Source organism: Manis pentadactyla, chromosome 15, assembly GCF_030020395.1.
Source record: "Manis pentadactyla isolate mManPen7 chromosome 15, mManPen7.hap1, whole genome shotgun sequence".
Lineage (NCBI taxonomy): Eukaryota > Metazoa > Chordata > Mammalia > Pholidota > Manidae > Manis > Manis pentadactyla.
In genome coordinates, this window is record NC_080033.1 from 2,032,006 (window position 1) to 2,056,277 (window position 24,272).

At 56.0% G+C, this 24,272-nt stretch overlaps 1 protein-coding gene across 2 annotated transcripts; it reads left to right on the forward strand.

The window, feature by feature from the left end:
• Window positions 1-896: 896 nt before the first annotated feature.
• NAPA (NSF attachment protein alpha) lies at window positions 897-23,470 on the forward strand. 2 transcript variants are annotated; one of them, XM_036885469.2, is made up of 11 exons: window positions 897-1,176; window positions 9,602-9,681; window positions 12,495-12,611; window positions 17,250-17,296; window positions 18,668-18,745; window positions 18,953-19,008; window positions 19,107-19,191; window positions 19,899-20,003; window positions 21,134-21,202; window positions 21,700-21,750; window positions 22,709-23,470. In XM_036885469.2, the coding sequence occupies exons 1-11, from the start codon at window positions 1,079-1,081 to the stop codon at window positions 22,808-22,810; spliced, it is 888 nt and encodes a 295-aa protein (XP_036741364.1). In that variant the 5' UTR covers window positions 897-1,078; the 3' UTR covers window positions 22,811-23,470. The 2 variants fall into 2 exon arrangements, with proteins under 2 accessions (XP_036741364.1, XP_036741365.1); XM_036885470.2 differs by lacking the exons at window positions 897-1,176; window positions 9,602-9,681; window positions 17,250-17,296 and having other exon boundaries at window positions 12,552-12,611.
• The last annotated feature ends 802 nt before the right edge of the window (window positions 23,471-24,272 follow it).

Genomic DNA, 24,272 nt, shown 5'->3' on the forward strand with positions numbered 1-24,272 from the left:
TCTACTTTCTTGAGGGTGGAGTATCTACATAAATTATTTGGAATTCTTCTGCAGGGACTATTTGTCTTCTTGCCATTTATTTGTTCATTTATGTCAGTATGGGCTCATGGATATTTTATGCATTGAGTTCTAATCCAGTACTAGCTTTTTCAATTAGCTCGTGTGTGTGTGTGAAAGAGAGGAGCAAACACACTTCCTCTTTGGCGGTACAAGACGGCCTTGTATGATATCCTTGCCAATTCTACAGAAGCCCTGATTCCTTTCATTGGAGAATGATACTTCAAAAACCGATATCTGGGCTCTGGATATGCTCAAACCTGAATTTTTAACATGCTCTTTCCAACTATTTTTATGAAATCAGAGTTACAGAATTTCAGCTCTCAGTTTTGTGCCAGTCTCTCAAGTACCTCACCGGCCTCTCCAAACCAGTTTCGGCATCCCTCGGTAGAGGGCGCCAAAGGCCGACCGGGTTCCTTTCAATCTGATCGGACTTTCTAGGGAAGAAGAAAGATGAGATACGGAGCGGACGCAGGTACTAAACTACACAAGAGAGAACTGTCAAGGCCGGGCGGGGCCGTGGTGTGTCTCCCGGCCGGCCGGGGCCTGTCACGTGACGACCAGAAGTCAGCTGACTAGAATCCAAGTTCCGCAGGTAAACACGGCCCTCAGCCAGGGGCTGCTGGCGATTGGTGAACACCTTGGTGCGGGTCCTCGACAATGGGGACGACGATTGGTTTACGGAGCATCACGTGGCGAAGGTCGCACAGGAAAGATTTGGGGGGGAGGGTACTATACGCGAATGTATGCGCGTGCGTCGAAGCATCCTGTCGCCGATTGGAGGCGGTGAGTACTGGACATCTTGCGCCAGCTGGAGGGGCGGAGCCGGCGGGCTCGCGCTTCGCTCTAGGAGACTGCTGGTTGGCCTGCGTGGATCACAGGGCGCCGGGCAGAAGGCGGCGTGTGCCGGTGCGACGTCAACGCATCCCGTGAGCTACCGCCATCTGTGTACGGCGGCGGGGCCGCGGCTGAGTCCTACGAGGCCGCGTCGGACGGTTTGCTGAGTACGTTTTCGGCCGCCATGGACAACTCTGGGAAGGAAGCGGAAGCTATGGCGCTGCTGGCCGAGGCGGAGCGCAAAGTGAAGAACTCGCAGTCCTTCTTCTCGGGCCTCTTTGGGTAAGAACCGCGCCAAGGGGTCGTTCGGGACCTAAGCTGAGATGACAGAGCGCCGTGGCCTGAGGCGGCGAGACAGGGCCGAAGGGCTGGAGCCTAGAGGACGGAAGGGACTTCGGAATGAGGTGTCGTGGTCTACGGCCGGAGAGGGGTTACAGGGGGTCTGGGCTGTGGCAACACGGTTTGAGGAGAGACACCATGAGATGGTGGAAGACCCCTAGGTCCCTGGGCCGAGGACACCCAAGTCGAGGCCACACCATCTTGAGGAAGGAAGCGGACCCAGGCCGACGACGGGCCAAGGAGCCGGAGGGGAACCTAGGCCAAGGGAAGATGGTCTGAGGCCTTGAAAGGGACCGGCCTGAAGGGCTTGAGGGAGCGCGAGAGAGTAGCCAGGTCAAGAAGTCTTTTGGAGCCCAGGGAGAACCTATTTGAAGGATCTCTGACGGACTGATGAGGCTTAGGACCGAGGACACCTGACTGAGTTACTGACCTTTCCAAGGCCGGCGGCAGCATGTGTGCCAGAGCTCTGGGTGGTGGGGCTAAGGTGGCCCTGCGAGTGATGAACCCGAGCCTGGGGTGTGTGAGAATGCCTGAGAGGAAGCTAGCTGCAAGAGCTGGAGAAAAGGTTTGGACTTGGGTTGTTGGGGAACATTGAGGATTTTTCTGCTGTGACAAAATGCCATAGACTGGGTGGCTTATAAACAAAAATTTAATTCTTAAGAGTTTTGGACGCTGGAAAGCCCAAGATCATGTTGCTGGCAGATTTGGTGTCTGTTGAGGGCCTGCTTCCTCATAGACAGCCATCTTCTCTCTGTGTCCTCCTATTGTGGAAGAGGGTGGTGGAGGGTGATTAGCCTCCTCCTAAGAGAAACCTCACAAAGCTCCCAGAGGCCCCCATCTTAATCCATCACCTAGGAGGTTAGGATGTCAACATATCCTCTTCGGACGTACACAAACATTCAGTCTGTAGCAGGGCCAGTCCAGGGGGCGGTTCCCATTTGCCTGTTGGAAGGACTACAGCTGCTGGTGTCAAGAGAGCGAGGGCAGCCGGCAATATAAGCAGATAATGTTTACTAAGCACTCACTCTGACTCAGGTCTGGCACAAGCACTTTACTGCATTGTCGAGTTTAGTCTCACAACATCCCTGTGGAGGTGGACAAACATGCTTAGAGAAGTTGATGTATCTGCTCCATCTTCATAAAGTGGGAGACCGAGGCCCCTCTGATCCCAGAGTTCTCTCTGTGCCACACGAGTTTCTCCTTGGGGGTACAGCCAGTTTCTGAGTACTACATTTAGGAAGGGTGTTGGCAAACAGGACTCTCAGGGAGCCTGTACCTCCCCCCTCCCTCCCCACCCCAGCCTACATGGCAGTTTTCTCCAGACATTTGAAAGAAAGCAGGTGTGTTCATCCTGGTCACTTCCAGCTCCAAGAGCTGTTGAGATGGTGCCGAAAGGGGAGTGGGCAAGGTGAAAGTAGAGAGCAGGACTGTGGAAGGGAGACCAGCCTGAGCGGGGCCTGCCTGTCTGAGACCTGAGAGTACAGCGAGAGGGCTGCTTCATGGGTCGGAGCCGCTCCTGGCCCCTCCTTTCCTCTGGGGCTGGGTTGCCTGTGTTCAACATTTCACAGCCCCCCTTTTCTCAAGGCCCCCAGTGGTTTCTGGTGACTGGAGAAGGAAGTGTTGGGGCTCAGCCAGGCCCTGTGCTTCTCCCTTCCTCTTCAGGAAACTCAGTAGTGACAGCATCCCAAATTGAGAGGCCTCTGGGATGTCAGAAGGGCCAAGTAGGATAGCCCCCTCCTGGGACCTAGGGCAGCCCGTGCCCGTGGTGTTAGGGCCTTCTTTCATCTTCATTGTTTCTGGGCTGCCGGAGGCTAGGACACTTTGGTGCACCAGCAGCCTGTGAGGGAGGCAGTACCAGCCACCGAGTAGATCCAAGCTCCTCTGTACTTTCCCTCCTGCTGCTTTTTTCCACATAAGTCCTGCACCAGTGTGCAGGCATCTTGGGGAGGAGTGTTGTATGGGGCTGGGGGAGCACCCCAAACTAATGCTCCCAAAGCAAACCAATGGAGATTTCTTAGTAAGACACAGTGAAACTGTGGAAGGGGAGAGGGGAGGTGCACTTTTTCCTCTTTCCTGCTCTTAAGTCTCCAGGTGTATCTGAAATTTCCCTGCTGTGCCTCTTTGGAAGGGTACAGATTCTAAACGGTGGCTCTGTTACTTGGGGCTTTTCCTTACCCCTAACACCTCCCCCTTTGCCCCTGCTGCCCAAATCCAAAATAAAAACTTCTTTCCATTTGGATACCAAAGTGCATGAAAAGTTCCTTCATCTGTGAAATGAAAACTATAGTAATAACCTAATTACGAGGTTGTTCCAAGGAGTAAATGAGGTTAGGCATGTAAAGTGGTAAGAGCACAAAGCCTGACTGCTAAGTGCGTATTAAGTGCTCACTGCTATTACTATTAGGTATTGCTATTGGAAATTGAGCTGGTGACGCTGGAAATAGAGATGACAGAGTGTTGTGTATACAGACAGCACATTCCTAGAGATTGAATGTTGACCAATGAGTCACCCTTGAACCTCCAGTAGGCATCAGCCACCCCAGGGGCCCTGGAAGGCAGCTTTTGTGAGGGAGGAAGTGCTGCAAGGTTGTGTCAGGTGTCTCGGTACAGGATCCACGTAGGCCCTTAGCTACGCCGGCTGTGGGAGTGACCACTTCCAGCTTTGCTTCCAGACTGCTTTCCTCCTGCAGAACATGCAGAAACGTGGTGCTGTTTCCCACGGGCACTGTATCCTGCCCGCTGCCAAGATCCACAACTGAAACACGGCATCTTTTGCCCCGTGTCAGAGTGGAGTCTTTCCTGAGAGGATGCAAGGCTTCTGGGTAACCCAGCCATTATTTCCCTGCAATCCCAGGGTTCTGCCTTCCTTGATGAATGGGACTTTGCTGCCTGGTCTTCCAGAGTTTTCAGTGCTGCTATGTGGGATGGAGCCAGAGAAGGTCTTTCAGAAACATCTTTTAAGAGAAGGAAACACACTCAGCTCTGGGGCTGCAGTGAAGTCCTCTCTTTGGGGTGCAGAGGGACATCAGTGTAGGAACCACAGGAGTGCCCAACAGGCCACATGGCAGGCATGCTTTGCTTACAGTCCGAGGGCCCATAAGTAAGTACTGTCAGCATGATGTGGTAAGGGGCGGGGTAGTGGGGAGGCCCAGGGCTCTGGAAACCAGAGGAGGGGTGACACTTAGCTGTCTGGCTAGGGGAGACAAAGCCCACACTGGAATTTGAAGTAGGTAACATTTCTGGGGGCTGCTGTCTCTGCCAGCCTGCTGAGAATGATGTGGGGCTTCCTGGGAGATGGCTGGTGCTTCCAGCAGCCCTGCCAGGTGTGGAGTCTTAGCCCCAGTTACAGATGAGGAAATGGGCTGTCAAGCCACAAGCTGATGTTTGAATCCAGGCCCGTCTGACTACAGCCTCCAGGTTTTTTTTCACCACCCCAAGTGGCTCTACAATTCCCATTGTCCAGTGGCCAGCAGCCTCAGAGTCTATTCCTCCTCCTCAATAAAATAGCAAACATTTGAGCGTCTGCTCTGTGCTGTGCTCTGTGCCAGGTAGTGGCATGTATGTCATTTCTACTTCTCACAGACTCTTTCTTCCCAGGTTAGGTTCACTGTTTCTGTTTTACGGATAAACTGAGGCTCAGGGATTGCCAGCCCAAGGTCACACAGTCAGCAAAGTGCCTGAAACTGATCGCAGCCCACATCCATTCTCTTTCTACACCTTGTCCACTACAGACAAGTCACAAGTGTCCTGTGACAATTTCAGAACTGAGCAGTTGGTCTGTACAGCGTTTTTTCTTCCATCATTACTGGGGCCTGTGTGAGCACCGGGGTCCCAGCTCATACCCGCCAGGAGCTCCTACCCCCTAGGCCTGTAGGAGCGGGTGCGCTGCAGAGCCGGGGACTTAGTACTTGTAGGTGACACAGGAGGAGACGTGGAGGGATCCTGCAGCTCTGATTGCTCCGTGCTGTCAGCAGAAGAGCAAGGCTGGTGGCTGCCAGCTCCCTGTGCCGTGTGGGTTTTTATGTTTTCTGATGTTCCTTCTGCCTGCATCACTGTATGGTGGGCTCCGTGGGGGGCTGGCTTAATGGCTCCCTCCCTTGACTGTAGAGGCTGCTTTGCGTGGCTCCAGCAGAGAGCAGAGTCTAGTTGTCAGAAGAGGGAAACCTGAGCAGTGTCGCTTGTTTAGTGCAGAGAAGAGACCAGAGCAGGCAGGGACCTTGTCTGCCTCCTCATTTTCCAGAAGACTTTTGGACCTGGGGAAGGAAGCCTTCCAGATCACTGAGTGAGGCGTGGCAGAACTGGATCTCCAAGGCCTGAGTTCCTTTTCCTGGCCCTGCCACTTCCTAGCGGTGTGAGCTTGGGCAAACCCCTTGACCTCTCCAAGCCCAGCTCCCTCCTCTGCAAAGCAGGGGTAATACCCAGCAGGTTATTGTGAGGAACTCTGCTCCTTCAGGTAGAGTGCCTGGTAAGCCATTGTTAATGAGTAATGAAGATGCATAGCGTGTGAGAGAAGGCAAGAGCGGGATAAGCCCCTGGGCCCACCCTTCCCCTCCCAGAGCATAGAGGGCCGGTGGCTGTGGCACCACAAGGCACAGAGGAATAGGGATTGTCAAGGACCTAAAATGGGAGTTCCTCCATCTGCCCTGCCTTTTGAGGTCCTTAGAAAACTGCAGGTGGTAGTGGGGGTGGTGACCTGTTTCTGGGAGGCAGGAAGTGCCCAGGGGATGGAGGAAGGAGTGAGGGAGGCTAAGACTGTCCTGCAGACCCCTCTGGCCTGGGTCCCACCGGGCCGTCTGTGATTCCTGGCACAGCTCAGTCCTCTCCATATGGCAGTCTCCGGAGGATGGTGGCTGTGCCTGGGAGACCTGAGACTGCTTCCTCCGCCTGGGGAGGGGGAGAAAGCAAAGCTGAGCGGGTAATTATAGACAGGCTGCGCCAGGCCGGCCCAATCCAGTTCCCTCTATTCCCAGCATGGGCTCAGAGCCGAAACAGAGGCAGCTTGGCGGAGGTCCGTGGGGGAGGGACAGTCAGCTGTTGTGTGCTGCCACCCAGGCTTCAGAAGAGGGAGGCCCAGCAGGCTTCTCCGGCCCTCATGCAGAAGGCAGAGGGAGAAGGCCTGGTTTCTTACCCTCAGGAGTTTGTGATTTTGCTCAGGGAGGCCACCCTACATGAGTGACATGAGCCAATCTGACTGGGGAGAGAAGTTCTGTAGTAAATTAGGCAGATTTACCATGTCAGGAGACAGCGTGGTACATCAGTGGGGCTGGGGACTTCCTCCTTCCCAGTCACTTTCCCTGCCAGAACCTTCCTGTTACATTCAGATGGGGCGTAAGCCCTTCTCCTGGCCTCCAGCACAGGGACCTCTGCCTGCCTCTCCAGCTCATTTCCTGCCTCTCCCTGCACCATAGCCACCCTGGCCTACTTTTTTTCCTGGAACCGATCAAGATTGTTTATGTCTCAGGGCCTTTGCACATGCTGTGACTGCTGCCTGGAATGCTCTTCCCTCTTGTCATGGCTGAGTTCTTAGTCATCATTGAAGGCCAGGCACAAATCCCACACCAGCTTTCCCTGACCTGTCCTAGTCCCTCTAGTGTTTAATCACCTTGAAATTGTCTTGCTGACTTTTGTTTGCAGAGGGCCACATCCTTGGTGCACTGCTGTTATCTACCGTGTCTGGCACATAATAAATGCTCAAATGTTTGTTCCCCAAATGAAAATGGTTTCTCTTTCAGGATCTGCCAGTGACCCTAGGTAACTCACTTTTCCCCTTTGGGGACTCTACTTCCATCTCTGAAAGAAGAGTATGGAACTCCAGAGATTCCCCTGGCATCACTGGCCGTGGAAATGGCCAGGACCCGAGTGTGAAGGAGGAGGAAGCGGGCCTGGAGTCTTGAGCAGAGGTTAAACCCTCTGGCTTTTCCACCTAGAATTGTTGACCCAGTGCAGGGCTGGCCTGGGATCATAGAATTTCAGCCAGACAGCTGATAGGCTTTGTATTCGGTGTCCACTTTGCCCCACTGAGCCGAAACAAACAGCTGAGGCTGACTCTGTTCATTGTTGATCGCCAGGCTTTGGGCCTTAGTGGGATGAGCCATTTCTGCTTATCCAGGAGCCTGAGCTTTTTCAAAGAATGTCTGAACCTGTATAGGACTTAATTATACCCACAAAGAAGGGGGGATGAGCTAGGGGATCCATTGGGTGAGGAGACCTGTGATATGGGTCTGTGAACACATTAGTCCCTTTAAGAGAACATTCCAGAGACTGTCCCCCTGAGGGTTTTTGCAGCCAGGCCCCAAAGGACCCTTCTGAAATCTCTTCTGCCGGAAGGTTGTGAAAGTTCTTCACTTCTCCAAAGCCAGGAGTGGGTTCACTCCAGACGGTGGCCCCAGGCCCAAAGTGTATGGGGCCACTGGGGGAGATCTTTGTCGGGGGAAGACTATGGGACCCAGCAGGGTGAATGTGGAGGAGTGCGTTCCTGAGGGCCACTTCCTGGGGAACAGCAGTAGGTCAGGGAGAGCATCAGCACTGACCTAGAAGGCAGAGGCGTCCTCTAAAGGAGGACCTTAGCTGGTGCCATTCGGATTCCGGAGGCTGGGACTCAGTCCCCAAGCCCACCCCCACTGTGGGTACCTGCAGAGTGGCATAGCCTGACCTGGAGGTCTCTACTTTGGTGGCTGCTGTCCAAGCGGTGGGTCTAAGTCAGCTTTTTCCCTCCCAAAGTCCCCTGATCTTTCTAAATCACCTGGGACCATTGTTCAAAATCCTGACTCTAGGCCCCACCCAGACCTACTGAGTGAAATCTCCAGGGAGGCTTTGGGGCTTGGGGGCTCTGATTTGATTGTTATAATGAGTGCCTCCTGTAATTCAAAAGAATGGGCAGGTTGGCCCTCCTGCCCTGGCGGTGCAGTGGGGGGGAGTGCCGGACACAGCTCCCAGAATCATGCCAGAGGACCCTGCCAGGGCTGGTGTGTCTTCAGGGCCAGCTGAAGGGGTGAGGGACGGTGAAGATGATCTGTGTGCTTTTAACTGGAAAATCTTTCTTTTCCCGCAAAACAACACACCGGGTGATGTCAGTGAAGAAAGAATCTGAAATCCATTTGGTGGAACCCTCTGAATATGTGGATTTTACTCTGCTGGTTGTGAGGGAGATGGGAGTTTGAGCAGTTACAGAGACCACAGACCTCAGGGCCTGAGCCTGGTTGGATTATTGGAGGTGGAAGGACAGAAGAACATGACAGGGACTCCGGTGAGGTTCTGATGAAGGGTCCCCCAATTCACGAAGAGGTTCGTATGCACCCCTTGGAAGTCAGGAAGCCAGAATAGAGGTGCCCAAACTCTTCATTTGTTTAAAATGTTCTCTGTATATCTCCTAGGCTGTACTGTTATACAATAGGCTTTTTGAGGGTGGTTTTGACATTTTAAATAATTCTGTGCTGAACATCCTTGTAACTTCTCTGATTAGTTTCTTAAGATAAATAACCAGAAAAGCAATTCATTGCTGGACAACAGGACCAAATATAAACCCTGATATTTAAAAAATACATATTTTGTTCTTGAATAGATAAAATATGCAGATAATAATTTTAAAAATATTCAGACAGCACAAACCAGGGGTATGATTAGACCTGTCTCCCACACCTGGCCCGCAGTTCTACCAACTGTACTTTAGGGAAAAATGCTGTGACTAGTTTTTTTTGTATTTCTCCAGAAATGGTCTGTGTTTACATAACTGGCTCTTCTTTTCTTCTTCTTTTTTTTTTTTTTAAATATAGATGGGTGCATTTTATATATACACTTTTAAACAGTTTTTCTTTGTATGGTTATATATCATAATATATCTGTCCAGTCCTGAATTGGCAATGAAACATTTTTAGGGTTGGAGACCTTCACTAAACCAATTCAGCATGCAGGACAAGGGATTGAGGCACTGGAGAAAGGACAAGGCTTCCAAAGCCAGGCGCCTCCCCCAGAATACTTTAGTGTCTCTTGGGGAAAGGGGATTCGCAGAGAGCCTGGGAACCAGTGATCACCGAGCAGCCCAGGCAGGAAGTGGAAGAGGTTGTCAGAGGCAAGGCAGGCTGGGAAGTGCCCCACCCCCACCCCGTGCAGTGAGGGACAACCCAGTCCTCTCCTGGGGGGCCCAGGAAGCCTGTATGGAGTGTGCCTCTGTGCGAGGGGGTGGCACCACGGACTTGGCCTGTCCTGAGCCGACAGCACAGGCCTGCGCTACAGCTGGATTCAGGGAAGCTGGCTTCACAGGGAAATCATGGGGGTGCAGACACATCTCCACTATTGCTGGGGCAGAATGCTGGCTTTCTCTTCAATACCAGACTAGTTTGTCTCATCTTTTTTTCCCTTTTCTCCCCAGAGGCTCATCCAAAATAGAGGAAGCATGCGAAATCTACACCAGAGCAGCAAACATGTTCAAAATGGCCAAAAAGTGGAGTGGTATGTGATCTCTGCTAGAGCTCCTTCATGGGTCTTTCTCCTCTTGTCCCTCAGTTACCAGTCCTGCAGGCCTGGCAAGAGTTTAGCCCTGCAGCCTGCCTTTTTTTAATGCCGTCTCCAGCACCAGAAACCCATCGGCCCGCCATCTGGTCATTTTGAGCCCCCCTGGGTGATTTTATAACGTGAGTCCCAAGGCCTTGGAGAGAGACTCAGAGGTTAAGGATAAATAAATTATTGAGTCCAGACATACCACGGAGATGGATGAGCTCTTTCCAGGGTCACTCCTTTAATTCAGAATTTCAGGTTTCCCCAGAAACTGTTTCTTAGTATTTCCATCAGAGTCTGATTTCTAGGCTGGGGGCTCCCCAGGGGCCCCAGTGATGACATCAGTCACAGGTACCATTCATTGGACACTCCTGTAAATGCCAAATGGACATGCTTTAATTGAGTCACCATAATGACTGATACAGAGATGGGGGCTTGTCCCAGCCCCTTGCCCAGGGTGCCACGACCGCTAAGTGACAGAACCAGAGTTGAGAAACCAGAGCGCTGACTCTGGAGCAGGAGTGCTTGACCTGTCCTGTAACCGTTGGAGCCAGGGTGACTCGTGTTTGCGTCACAGCTCAGACTGGCCGTGTGACCCTGGGAAGTTACTTGGCTTCTCCCGATCAGTTTCTTCCTCAGCACAAGAGTGGGAAGTAATAGTCCTGAACCTGTGGGGCCGTAGTACGGCTCTGGGGGCACCAGGCTCCGCCGCTGAGGCAGGCAGCCCATGGGGAAAACGGTGGCTGTCCACTGCACATGCACGGCTTTAGGAGCAGCACCGCTCCCGCTCTTAAGTGAGAGGAAGGCTCTTAGAGGACACCGGGTTTCAGAGCACCCAGCCCCTGTGCTCTCACTCGGGCTGGGGAGAGGCGCACATGGGCTGCATCACACAGTGCTGGACGCCCCTCCCCGCACAGAGGGCATCTGGACCCCTGTGTTGGTGGGTGGTGTGTCATTGAGTCAGGGCTCTTCTGACTTGGCCTGGCACGTGATCAGTCTCTGGCAAGGCTGGAGCTTGGGTGGCATCCGCCAAGGAGGGGTGGGTGGAGTGGAAGAGCTGTCTGGGAGTTGGCAGGGGGGAGGGCAGAGTTGACCACCCAGCATGGCGAACGCACTGGGGCTGGTCTCATCTTAGCAGCTTTGAGCATCAGCAAGGCTTAGTCCAGGAAATCAAGGAAAGACAGTTTTGGGAAGCCAGGAAGGAACTTTCTGACCAGAAAGGAGATGAACTCTGGGATGGGACTATCAAGGTTTAGGGTGAAATGGGCTATCATTGTTTGTTGAGAATGTCTTTGGTTTCCCTGGAAATTAGAATAATTTTTCCTGAGCTCTCACAGAATATACTGTGCATAAAGTAAACACTGTGTTTTTATGCTCCCAAATTAAGAAAGTGCCATTAGAGAAAGAATACTTACTTTTCACTCACATAGATGCTTTTCCTCTAAACTTGTTACCTCCTACCCCCCTTCCCAACTATTCAGACAAAAGACCTAGGCTGTTTTTCATTTTTCTCCAATAATATTACCTTTTCTGGAAATTATGCACTCAAGTATGGAGCCCTTAAACATAATAAAAAGAAATCATAGTGAAAATCTGCATGGCTTTGTCTATCCTGCTGCTTTAAAGTTACAATACAGGGCCCTCTTGTCCTCTTCCAGCTCAGGAATTCTGTGGTTCAGCTGGAGGAGAATGAGCCTTAGGTGGAGGCTGGCTGAGCTGGAGGGGCCCCCAGTTAGCACAGTCCCACCCCAGAAACAGGAGCGATCCTGTTGTCTCCTTCAAGCCACAGGTCAGTTTAGGAGACAGAGATGTGTGACCACAGTGGCGTGGGGCCAATGGACGGTGAGGGCATGCAGCCTAGTACAGGAGTCTGGGCTTCAGATGTGGGCTCCCTGCCCTCTGCCCACTCACAGGCACTTGTCCTCATGCATTTGAGTTCTTGGTGTTCACATCCTGTTTTCCTTCCTGGGTGTAAAGCTCCTGGTAGGAGCAGACCCTGTGTGTCCCATCACCCTCAAGATCATGTGCCTCTGGGTTAGTATGGCGCCTTGCCCATGAGACCTGCAGTGGCTGCGTAAAGGGCTAGAATGTGGACAGAGACAGAGGAGCTGGGAATGAGGAAGAGCTGGGAGCCGTGGGAGAGGAAGGCTGGACTTGGAAGGGAAGTAAGTGGGGAGGGAGGTACATGGTTGAAGTTTGATTGCTCCTCTCTTCTGCCAAACACACACCCTCCTGGCCCCATCCCATGATCCAGCCTGCACCCTGCCTCTGAGTGACAGTTCTGAGCCCTGTGGTTTGCAGTGTCCTGGTCGGGCCGGGGGGGGGGGGGGGGCGGGAGACCATGCATGTGGCAGGGGTTAGGAGGTCGAGGAGACCTTAGCGGGCTCATATATCTGTGGCTCTCAGCTCTGTATGCCTTCTCCTTGGATCTTTAGAAGTGATGGCCCTGGAAATGTTGGCAAATGCTCGGATATGGGCCGTGCAACTGCAGCTGGGCTCACCCAGGCCCTCTCTGTCCAGCGGGCTCTCGGGCTTCCCCCGAGGCAGCCTCCTCCTGCCTCAGACCACCGCGTGGGCCACCGGGAGCCCCCACCCAGGGGTCAGAAGGCTGAAATCAGGGCCGCCCCCTTGGCTCATCTGGGCCTGTCTCCTCCTCTCTCAGGGACCATCCGTGTTCTCGAGAGCCTGACCCACCTCCCAGGGCAGTGAGGGGCTTAAGAAGCCTGGAGCGCCACTAAGGCTGGGATCCCTCTTCTTTTCTGTTCCAGCTGCCGGAAACGCTTTCTGCCAGGCAGCCCAGTTGCACCTGCAGCTCCAGAGCAAGCATGATGCAGCCACCTGCTTTGTGGATGCTGGTAATGCGTTCAAGAAAGCCGACCCCCAAGGTGAGGGCCTGTGTGGGACCCTGAGGCCGGCTGCCCAGAGCGCCAGCCGAGCACTCTGCAGAGAAGTCTGCAAGTTTTCATGTGACTGGTTTTCTCCAGGGACTGACATGCACTAGGCTGGCAGGGAGGCACTGGCACTTGAACTTCAGAATTGGCTCCTTTCCGGTTGGCGTTTGCATCCCTCTCCAGGCCTCCGCCTCCCCCTGCTACTTTGTGTGTGCGGCTGCCCCACTCCCGAAGCCTGGAGCATTTGGGAGTGGGAGTTACACTGCAGACCCACCGCGTGCCAGGGAGAGAGGAAAATCTGTTCTGTTGTCAGAATTAACATGCAGAACAGGGTGGGAAGGGGTTGTGAGACCAGCCAGGTAGGAGTCACTGCTGAAAAAGGAGCAGAAATTTTCCTGACCTGGCTTCCCTACACCCTGTGGGGGGATCAGAGGGAACAGAGCCTGAGATGCAGTTGCCAGAGAGCAAGTTACTTAAGATGAGAGCACTTGGGACAGAAGCCCCGTTTGGGACTGACTCACCGTGAGAATACCATGCCCCCTGGGCTCATCCTCAGTGGAAGCAGAGCCCCATAGATACCAGACTTTGGGGTCTCACAGAGCTGCAATTTTAATTAATTTTTTTTTAATGTTGGTGTCAGACATAGGTTGCTGACCTTTAATTTTAGCAGGCAAAGGTACTTTTTTAGTGACCATCTATTGCCACTCCCCTCTTATAAGAGAATAAGAAATATATGAAGAATCAAAAAAAAGATTGGTGCTCCAAGGACTGGCGAGCGTCAGGTCACACACAGTCAAGGATTTGATCTCTCTGTAGACCAGGTAGCTTTTCTCTGTCCCCCAGACTTGCCTGGTGGCTCCTCTGTAGCTGGGTGTCTCACAGATGTTGGCCTAAGTGGTCAGGTGGTGGGCTTGTGCTTGGCTAGAACCAGAGGAGAGGCCTTGTGACAAGGTGGGCCACAGCAGGCCATGGAGGCGATGTGATGATGACCAGGGGCAACCCTGGGCCTCTCTTCACCTCAATTCACCCAGGAAAGTCTGCGCGTCTCCTATAGAGACCCCTCTGCGCCCAGCCTCCCCTCTGCTCCCTGGGGCCTGGTCCACCTGGAAATGCTGCCCTAGCGTCTACAACATCTAGCTGCCGCTCCAGAGTGACAGGAAGGACTTGTTTCTGGGCGGGAGCGGAGCGCCAGTCTTCATGACATGTGCACAGCGCCATTGGCTCTTTAAACAAATTGCAGCGCTTCCTGCGGGCAGGCCCCACCTGACACCGTGGTGTCGTGTACTTCCTGGCTTTTGAGCCGAACTTTTGCATCTCCCATGAGGCTCTGCCTTGTGTGTGTTGGTTCTGGGGCCTGGGTCGGGGGTGTGGCCCCGTGCCTAGCCCTGGTAAGTGTGAGGTTGGCAGAGGCAACCTGGGCCACTGGGAAAGCATGAGCAGGTGATGCTGGTGACATGCCCGTCATGAGGCCCAGAGACCAACTTGTTTCTCCAGGGATCAGTGAGCATAGTTCTCTGCCCTGGGAGCTGAGGCACGGAGGGAGTGGATTAGGGGTGAAGGGCACCTGGCAGGGAAATAAAAGGGGCAGTGGTACGGAGGAGAGCCTAATTTGGGCAGAGCTGGGAGCAGGTGCCTTGGCTGCAGCCTCAGGAGCTTGGTGCTGAGCAGGGAGGGGTGTTGGAGGGCATCCCAGCATCACGGCCTGAGCTGCCCACCCCAGTCAGGGTTGGGGGAGTGTGTGGCTCAGTGTGGTCTCCAGGGTCTGGGCAGAGCAGTCCCTTAATCTTTTTTGAGCCTCCATTTCCTGGTCTGGTAAATGTGAGGCACACGGAAAGCGTAGACATGCCAGAGTGGTACCTAGCTTGTGATTAACATCTGGAAAGAGGCAGCCCTTAGCTTCTATCTGATGGGGCCTGGCCTGGGCTCCCCCGCCTCCACCCCTGGGCCGTGTGCCTTGTGAAACAAGGCTGGGGGGCCCATTTGGAACCCTGCCCAGTTTCCCCAAGCAGGTGACCAGCTCCTGGGCCTTACTGATTTCCTTACCTGCTTCAAAGGCCTCTGCCTGTGTCAGCACTTCCTGAGGGAGTCCTGGAGAGCCCTCCCCTCGAGGCAGCTGGTGCAGAGCCTGCGCCGAAGGCCTTCCAGGGTGGAAGGAAGGATTTGGCTCCTGTTACCGTCCTCCCCCTCTGCCAGTCTGCCTGAGTGGGCCGGGGAGGGCCTGCTGCCCCCGTGGTGGCTGAGGGTGGGGAGGTGACGGACACAGCTGTCAGAGGTTCCCCCTTCGCCAGCCACTGCTGACCACTCTGGGTGGACCCAGGTGGGAAGGCCTCTTACCCCGCTCCCGCTCCCAACAGCTGGGTGCACCAGGGCTGGGAAGCAGCCCGGCCCCACCCCTCTCCTGCTGCCATTTGCTGGGTGCCTGCTGCATACCAGACCCCTGGTGGGGCAGCCTTCCTTTGATCCATTCCACTTCTCTGTGAGGTCCTGTGATTCGCCCTCATTTTACCGAAGAGGAGACTGGGGCTGAGTCCAGGCAGTGATGGGGGAGCCACTAAAGCACAGAGGGTGGGCGGAGGGCCCCGCGTTGCCCGGCTCCACTCTGCCTAAGCCGGCACCTTCCGCTCCCTGCACGTCAGCCCTCCCTGCCTCCCCAGTCCTGGGCTGGATCATTCTGGAGCCCTGTCTGGCTCCCTGTCTGTGTGGGTGGGGATGGCCGTCAGGTGTGCTGGGCTTTGCCGTGTTTGTCCGGGGTGGCCTGGCCACTCGTCCTGGGGGTCTCCATGACCAGAGATAAGCTGTTGGAGCCAGTGTGTCAGCAGCTTGTCTGCAAACACTCCCTAGGGTGTCAGCTGGCAGTCTGCCACTTTGAGGGACAGCCCCCGAGCGAGGAGCAGGCGTGGGGGGAACTTAAGCCTGGGAATCCATGTCCATGCCTGGGACTAAGTTCCTCCCTGCTGCCGCTGCCAGGGGAGCCTGTTCGCAGGGGGAGCTTCCAGCCTCCCTCCGTCCCAGGAGCGGCCTTTGCCTGCAGGCGCCAGGTTGGGCCTCCTGGCATTCCAGGGAGTTACCTGGGGGCCTGCCAGCTACATCTGCCTTCTGGGGAAGAGGACAGAGCAGGTGGGGTTTGCTGCCGCCCAGCTACCTTCTTCCTCATCACCTTTATCATGGTGTTGCAACCCGTTGCTAGCTCACCAATTACTTCCAGAAATGTTCTGTTAGAAAATATGTGTATGTGTTAAAATAACTGTAATAGCTGTAATTTTTGTGTTCTTCCGCTTTTCTCCTCTGCCCCCTTTCACCTTCTTTTCCTTTTCCTTACTGGCTGGGCCCTCCAGCTGGCAGCCTCAGAACCTTGACTAAATGGTGTACAGAATCTTTCTGAGGTCCCCACAGGCCTTTTAGAACTGGACCAGACCAGCAGACCCTCCCCCAGCACGGTGCTCACAGACACCCACTTTTTGCAGGTACATTTAGGGGGCTCGTGGACTCCCTGTTGGCCCAGTCACAAGTCTGAGGCTAAGCGCCTCTGTTCACATGTTTCCCTGGGTAGTGAGACCATTAGCCCTGAGAGCAGGCACCAGGCCTTGTGCCTCTGTGTAGTATCTCAGCCTGGTGGGCCCGGCTGACCATGGAGACCCTGTCAGATGCCCAGGATCCTTGTGAGTGCCCTGGACCGTGGGGTGAACTTTCAGCCTCACCCCAGCTCGGAGTCCATATGCTGTGGTCTATCCAGGCTCTTTGTCTCCCCCATCTCCCTTTCCTCCTGAGATTTATTAAAATGGTATTAAAAAATCCATCCTGAGAGCTCATCTCTGTCTGCTAGAAAATGCCTCCCACTCATGTTTCTCTCTCTACTCCAAATAACTTGTCACAAAAAAAAGCCATTCCCAAATTCAAAATCTTGCAAGAGATAATACAACAGAGGTAGCCCAGTTCCTCCTGTCAAGTGCCATCCTGGTGTGTGTGTTTTCCTGATGAAACCTGAAGAGCTGGCAGGTAGCAGCGCCAGGGTCAGAGGGACAAGGGCAGAATGTGGGCATATGGGCAAGAGAAAGCATGAGAGTCTAGCTGGAGGGGCCTCAGTGTCACGGCATCCAGCCTTCTCCTGCCATACATGGAGGCCTGGTGCAGGGGACATGGCTGATGGAGCATCCTGCACTGAAAGGGTGGCAGAGCCCACGTGGAACCTGGGTGTCCCTCTGGTGTCAGGTTTGGTGGCCTCTGGCCCCATCTTGCCACTTGCCAGCAGCTCTGTCCTTGGGTGTAGGGCCTTGGCAGGTCTGGTTCGACAGCCATGGGAGTCTGGCTGTCAGCCTGACCAGGCGCCAGCGTGTCCTGTCCCTGGTTTTCTGGGAGGGTGGTGGCCGCCGTGGCAATGAGGCTCCCCCTGAAGCATGTGCCCCACAAGTCAGTCTTCAGAATACATTCATCTGACCAAGTTTCCTGGGGCTCAGGGATTCCTCCACCCTCCCTCCCGGCCCCTGGAGAACGTGGCCCTGGAAACCCTAAGTACCTGTTGGTCTCTGCAGGCACAGGAGCACCTGCCTCACACCTCCTGCCTCTCCTCGGCTTCTGCTGAAATGACCTCACTTCCTCATTTCTCCTCCCCATCTCCCCATTTTCTCTCCCCAGAGGCCATTAACTGTTTGATGAGAGCAATTGAGATCTACACTGACATGGTAAGGGTCCCTGGGTGTCCTGTCCCCACTCCTGGTCTCTCCCGGCTGCCCCAGCCTCACCTCCCTCCACCAGCACAAAAGCAGGCGGGCAGGGGTGGTGGGAGCCACGCAGGTTTTGGTCACCTGGGCTGGCCTGGCAAGGTCCAGGCTGGCTCCTGACAGCTGACAGCCCCGCCCCAGTTCCTGCCCTCCACCTCCGCAGAGGCCATTACTGTCTTCATTTGTAGAAGTTCTGTGTATGGGGGCCTGTGTGTGTCCAGTACTCTCCTCCTCGCCCAGCCTCCCCCCAGAGTCCCATTGGGCTGGCAGCTCACGGAGGCCAGAGGCGAGGGAGGCGAGGCCCAGAGTCAGCCCAGCCCCTGCCCTGCCCCAGGGAGCCGGGACGGGTGTTCTGCCTCGTCACACACCTTCTCTGTCCCGTCAGGCCCCTCCCTAGGCAGGAACGCAGGGTCGGGGCCCCTGCTAGACCCGGGGCGACGCTGCAGTGCCCTCCTTACAGCAGTGAGCTACAGCTGGTTTTCCAACAAGACACTCTGAACCAACTGGTTTAAACTACTTCTCCAGTAGCCAACTGTTATCCCGTTTTATGAAAGGGGGGCCCAGGCAAGTGACATGACTTGCTTAGGGACACATGCCTACAAACGGGACTTGTGAGACCCAGAACTAGGCCTGACTGAGCCCAGGGCCTTGCTCTTTCCTGCTGCCTCCAGCCAGGGGGTGGCCACAGACCAGCCCCTGTGTGCAGAGCAGCAGGCCAGGCACCTAGGCACCCCCTGAGTGGAGGCGTGGAGCGGTTGCTCAGCTGTCTAGTAGCCAGAGGCCTCCCTAGGGAAGGCTCTGGATGTCCGCAGGGGAAGCTCGGGCACAGGGAGGCGTGGCCTGTGGGAAGAGCCACCTCTGAGGCCATACTAGGAGAGGCGGCCGAGGGGGAGCTTGTCCCTTTGGCAGTGGGATGGTGGGTCCTCAGCCCTGGTTTCTACCAGGTGACTCTGGCTGGTCCTCCTGCCTCTCTGGACCATCTGTCAAATGCTTCCTCAGGCCAGGGCCTTTGCCAGCTGCCTCTGCACACGTTATTTGTAGTGTTGCCCCATCTGCCTGTGCCCCCTGGGCAGGATGGAAGCAGAGGTTGGATGTGGAGTCACTGCACAGGGACACCCAGTCAGGGCAGCACTCAGGCCCAGGCCTCATTCTAGAGCCTCCCTTCTAAGTCCCGTGTCTCTCCGCCTCTCCGTACCTTCTGCACACCTCACCACATGGTGTGGCTGAGGGGCAGGAGCCCACCAGCTTTGGGGACCCGGAGGGGCATGGTTGAGCTGGGCTGGGGCACTCTGGGTATCACTGGTCACAGATGGCCCCTTCCCATCCTGCCAGGGCCGATTCACTATTGCCGCCAAGCACCACATCTCCATCGCTGAGATCTATGAGACGGAGCTGGTGGACATCGAGAAGGTAAGTGGTAGTCGGGGGCCCTCCCTGGCTCACAGGTGGTGGTGGCTGCAGCGGCGGGTCTTTGGGCCTGGGGCTCCCGTCTGTCCTGTCCACTTGGGGGGTCCTCTGGTGTCTGAATCTCACAAGAAGGACCTTGGCAGAACTTAAAGGGCCTGCAGATGACAAAGGCTGCACCGGTGCCCACCCCACCTCCCTGTGTCTCCCCAGGCCATTGCCCACTATGAGCAGTCAGCGGATTACTACAAAGGAGAGGAGTCCAACAGGTACCTGGGTGCCAGGCTCACTTCCCCTGCCCGCTCCAGACCCCTGAGCCTCCCAGACTGGCCACCACCCACCTTTCTCCTCTCTCCCTGCCTCCCAGCTCAGCCAACAAGTGTCTGCTGAAGGTGGCTGGTTACGCTGCACAGCTGGAGCAGTATCAGAAGGCCATTGACATCTATGAACAGGTGGGGGTGTGGGGGCGGGGGGCTCCGAGCCCTGTTCTCAGAGGCTCTCCATGTCCCTCCTCGTCCCCTTCTCCTGCACCCTGTACTCAGCCTGGCTAAACACTTCTCTCCGCCCACAACCCCAGGAGGTGTCACCAGTCTTTCCCTAGACATGCCCTTCCCACACCGTTCACAGAGCTGTTTGGGAGTCAGAGGGGCAGGGGGAAGAATTGCCCAGGTCTGGGTGGCCAGGATGCAGGGTGCCCTCTGCTGTGATGGGGGTGCTGCGCAGGGCCCAGGCTGTCCTGGTGCACTCAGCCTGGCCCAGAGAAAGGCAGGTAGCTGGCTTTGGGGAATGGAGCAGGCACCGCCTCATGTTTCCACAGCCTGCCTCCCCTCTACCTCTGCCCTCCAATGTGCCAGCCTCCCATTGGGCCTATCAGTGGGGCCGCCACCCCCGACTGTCTTGGGTACCTCAGGAGGCCTGCAGACGCCTGGCTTCAGCCCTGTGGCAGCCCTCCCCCACACCCATAATGCTCTGGTCCTTGCTCAGTCACACACTGCTTCCCAACTGCCCAGTCCCTGGGGCTAGTCCCTGGCCTCCTTGCCGTTGGGGCCCCACTCAGGGTATGGACCCGGCTCCCAGCTGGACCCCAGGTGCCTGGCAGCAACCCTGGCCCTCTGGCTCCCCGCCCTGAGTTCTCAGTGCCACCTCCATGTGCTCACAGGTGGGGACCAATGCCATGGACAGCCCCCTCCTCAAGTACAGCGCCAAAGACCACTTCTTCAAGGCGGCCCTCTGCCACTTTTGCATCGACATGCTCAATGCCAAGGTGAGCCCAGGCTCCCTGAGCCCGCCCGCGTGGTGACCACCTGCAGGGCAGCGCGTCTGTTACTAGGCCAGGTCACCTCAGCCCCTTGCAGGGGTGAGCTCCTCACTCATGCCTGGCCTCTGACAGTGGGCCTTGGGCAGGAAATGCTTGTCCTCACTGGGACATTTCTGTCCCTGATGTCACTGCCAGGTCCCTGTAGGGTTTGAGTCTCCGGCTCCTGGCTCAGCGCCAGGCTCACTCTTTCAGCACATTTTGAATCCTTACTGCACCCCATGAGGTGCGTGTCATTGTCACCCTTTTAACAGATGAAGACACTGAGGCTGAGACCAGAATCCCTTGTTCAAGGCCTCATGACTAGTGAACTCTAGTCCTAGGATTCCAGGTCTTTCTGTCTCCCAGTGTCATGATTTGAACCACAGTATGCATGCCCACCCCATCCACTTTCAGGGCTTTTTCAGCAAGAGAGGGGTCAGTTCTGGGCCAGGGGGCAGGGAATGGCCAGGGGAAGAGTTGGACTCGGCCAGAATCTGAGCTGCCCTGGGGTCTCCAGCCCTGCCACCCTCAGCTACAGGCCTGTCTGAGCCCCCACCACACATGCCCCCTCCAGGAGCACTCGGCAGGGCAGCTGAGAGCTCAGGCTTCAGTGTCGGGCCGGTTAGTCCCTCTCCCCGAGCACTTACTCTGCGCCCTGAGCAGGTCACTGCCCTCTCTGGTGTTTCCCTACTTTTAAAATGGGGACCACCACCCTGGGCCCTCATGATGGTTGAGTGTGAGAAGTGTCCAGCTCTGGGCCTGGCATGTAGGATATATTCAGTCATTGTTCTTTGCCCCCTATCCTGAGTGGGCCCAGCTGCAGAAAGCAACAGGGGGCACTGGCCTGGGAAGCCCTCCTCTCTCCATGCTACCCCCTCCCCAAGCTGTCTCTGCAGCCACGCTTGCTCTGAGCTCAGCCCCAAGCCCTCTGGAGGTGCCATCAGGTACAGAGCCTGGTGGGGGAGGAGGTGGGAGGGGACCCAGAGCTGACTCGGCCCGAGTGTCCCCAGATTTCCTTGGTGTCCAGGCCTGTGGCTCCAGTGGTCCCTCTTCACTACCTTGTCCCCTTCCTTCCTCCTGCCCTCGCTGATGCTCAGCTCGCTGTCCAGAAATACGAGGAGCTGTTCCCTGCGTTCTCCGATTCCCGGGAGTGTGCGCTGATGAAAGTGAGTCCTGGCTGCTCCGCCACGCCTTTCCCTGCCACTTCCTTGCTTCTGGGCCCAGAGAGGGTTCTGGGAGATGGAGAAGTCTGGAGGCTTGGGCTCCAGTTACCATAGTCACTGAGATTTGTGATTCTTAAGGATCTGTTGTTTCGTCCTTTTCTGCCATTTGGGAAAGGCAGGGGCCGAGGTGGGAGGCTGCATGATCACCTGTGCATACACACACACACACACACACAAGGTTGGAGGCTGCATGATCACCTGTGCGTACACACACACACACACGCACGAGGTGGGAGGCTGCATGATCACCTGTGCGTACACACACACACACACACTTCTGTGTCAGTGAGGCTGCCAGCGATGTCTGTACGGAGGACAGCCCTTCCTCTCAGCATGAGAGTCTCCCCGGTGTTCACCCTCCTGGGGTGGGGGTGGGGGTGTCTAGTCCAGCCCAGGCCTTGGCCAGCCTTGCCCTGACCCCTGCCTGCCATTTTTTGCAGAAATTATTAGAAGCCCACGAGGAGCAGAACATAGGCAGCTATACCGAGGTGGTAAGTGGCTGCAGGGATGGCTGCCCTTCTCAGACACACGCCCATGAATTTCAGCCTTTGTCTTTGGCCCTGGCCCCTGGCTGAGAATTTCTTTCTATAATTACCCTAGAATCTTCACAAGGAGCCCCAAGAAATATGGGACCTGTTGTCCCCATTTTAGAGATGACAGCACTGAGGCTGGGAGAGGGGAGGAGAGGTGCTGGTCCCTTGGGGGTGGGGCTGGGATTCGGACCCACATCTCTCTGCCCCTGAAGGCCAAGGTCTTCACACCACTCAGAGTCCCAGGTGAGCAGCTGGAGAGAGAGAAGTCCTGTCCTCGCCCCACACTGCCCCCCCCGAGAGAGGAGGGAAGTGGGCTGAGGGGCAGGAGACAGCCTCGGGAGGCTTCCTTTACTCTGTCCTGAATGTTCTGGAACTCACTCGTGTCCAGCTCAGGTCCTAATCCAGTCCTCTGGGACATGATGGTCAAGCAGCTCTGCCCTTGGGAGCTCCTCTGGAATCCTGTGCCCCTGAGTGATGTCAGAGACCAAACTCCCTCTGGGCCGACCTGCCCCACAGGGCAGGCGGGCAGGACGCTGGGAGCTCAGCTGCAGAGGGGGGCGAAAGCGCAGCAGGGCCCCGACGGGCCTGGGCTCTCTCTGGCCTTCCCTCCGCCGGCACACGGAACAGGCCTTTTTCACATCTTCAGATCTCAGTTTCCCATCTGTAAAACAGGGAAGCTGGACTTTTTTTAAGCTACAAAATCCTTTTTTCCCAAGGAAGCCCTCCGCCCAGGCTAGTAAAGGCAGACGGAGGGAGCTGCTCTGACTGGGGGCCGGCCTGCTGCTGCCCCTGGCTCCTTCTCGGGGACGGAGGCTGGAAGGGATACTCTATAGAGAATTTTGGAACCAGAGACCTTGGCCTCAAGGATCAGGGACAGGGAGGGACAGGTGTGTCACCTTACCTGGGCGCACCACAGGTGAAGGAATACGACTCCATCTCGCGGCTGGACCAGTGGCTCACCACCATGCTGCTTCGCATCAAGAAGACGATCCAGGGTGACGAGGAGGACCTGCGCTAAGCGTCCCCCGCCCCCTGGCCCGGCTTCCTGCCTGTCTGCTCTCCCTGGGGCCCTCCTGCGCGGACCACCTGTGAACCCAGAGAGAGGAGGAGCCCCGCGGACTGCCAGGCCTTCCCTGCCTCCCCGCCGAGGCGTCTGGCAAGCCAGCGTGGGCTCCGCACTGCTCCGGGGCCCCCTGCGGTGTGGGAAGGGCTCTCCCCATTTTAGAGACTAGCCAGCCAGTTACCCTTCATTCTCGCTGCATTCCTTGCCCCCTGCCAGTTTATTTAAACGCCCAAAGGTGCCCTTCACCCCCAAACACAGAGTCTGACACAGACCTGTTTGTGGTCAGTGCTGCCAGGTCCCGGGGTCAGCATCTGGCCCCCCATCCTTCACCTGGCTGCGTCGAGGCTGGTATCTGTCTCTCCCGCTTTGTCCTCCAGCCGAGCTCTGAGCACACACAGCTCCTCTCAGCACTGGGGGTGGGCTCCGCTCCCCTCACCCCCGGGCCAGGAGCCTCCCCACAGCCGTCTGCAGCCCCAGCCCATCAGGGTAGACCCCAGGAGCTCATAGGTCGTCCCCGCACCCAGCCCTACGTCTGCTCCTTCCCTAGTGCTGAGGTTTCATCGTGGGAAGCTGCAGCTGGCCCAGGGAAGAAAATAAAAAAAGAATCCTTCCGCATGAGTGTCTCTTCCTCCTCACCTCTGCCACCCCTTCTTCCTTCAGGGCAGGGTGCCATCTTCCTCTCCCCTCACACTTTGTGGGAATGAGGAGGGCCTTTGTCCTCCTCAAGGTGAGTGTGACCTGGAGACTGTCCAGAGGTCCTAGGGTTGGGGAGGCCCGGGAATGGTGGGTCTGGGGAGGAGCTGCAGACTTGGGAGTCCAGTTTATGTTTTGATCTGATGTTCCCTGGGCCCTCAGTTTTGGTTTCCTAGCTGGGACAGTGGGTGGCAATGCCACCCTAGAGCTGGCTGGAGGATTGATAGAGCAGTCAGGGTAGGAAGGGGGGGGAAGGCCCACCAGGTACCGAGCCTCGCCACATGTCCACATTTCCCTGGAGGGAGGGCCGAAACCCCCAGTGGAATTTGTTCCGTCTGGCACAGGAGGGGGTTAAGAAACGACTGGGCAGAGTACAAGGAACAAGTGGGTGTGAGGGGTGGGAGCAGAGAAGACAGGAGCCCTTTGCCCAGGAAAGGGACAAGAGCCACCCACCTCCCCACCCCACCATGTAGGCCTGCTTGTCACAAGAGCTGCGTGATGTGCGTGTGCTCCACCCGCCCTGCGCTGGGCTCTCCTTTCACCGACCGGGCAGTTGGAGGAGGTTCAGTGCGGGTGGGGGTGCAGGGGGTAGTAACGCAGACTCCTTGTGAGACAGGGACTGTGGGTGTAGTCAGAGTAGGGCGAGGGCCTCCGGAAAAGCAAGGCAGGATGTTTGCAGTCAGGACAATGTACCTACATGCAAGGAAACCCCCTACCAAAACTC

Coding starts and splice junctions, on each gene's coding strand:
- NAPA (XM_036885469.2), top strand. CDS start 1,079: ATGGACAACTCTGGGAAGGAAGCGGAAGCTATGGCGCTGCTGGCCGAG. Junction 21,203..21,699: donor GGGAGTGTGCGCTGATGAAA/GTGAGTCCTGGC, acceptor CATTTTTTGCAG/AAATTATTAGAAGCCCACGA. Junction 21,751..22,708: donor TAGGCAGCTATACCGAGGTG/GTAAGTGGCTGC, acceptor GGCGCACCACAG/GTGAAGGAATACGACTCCAT.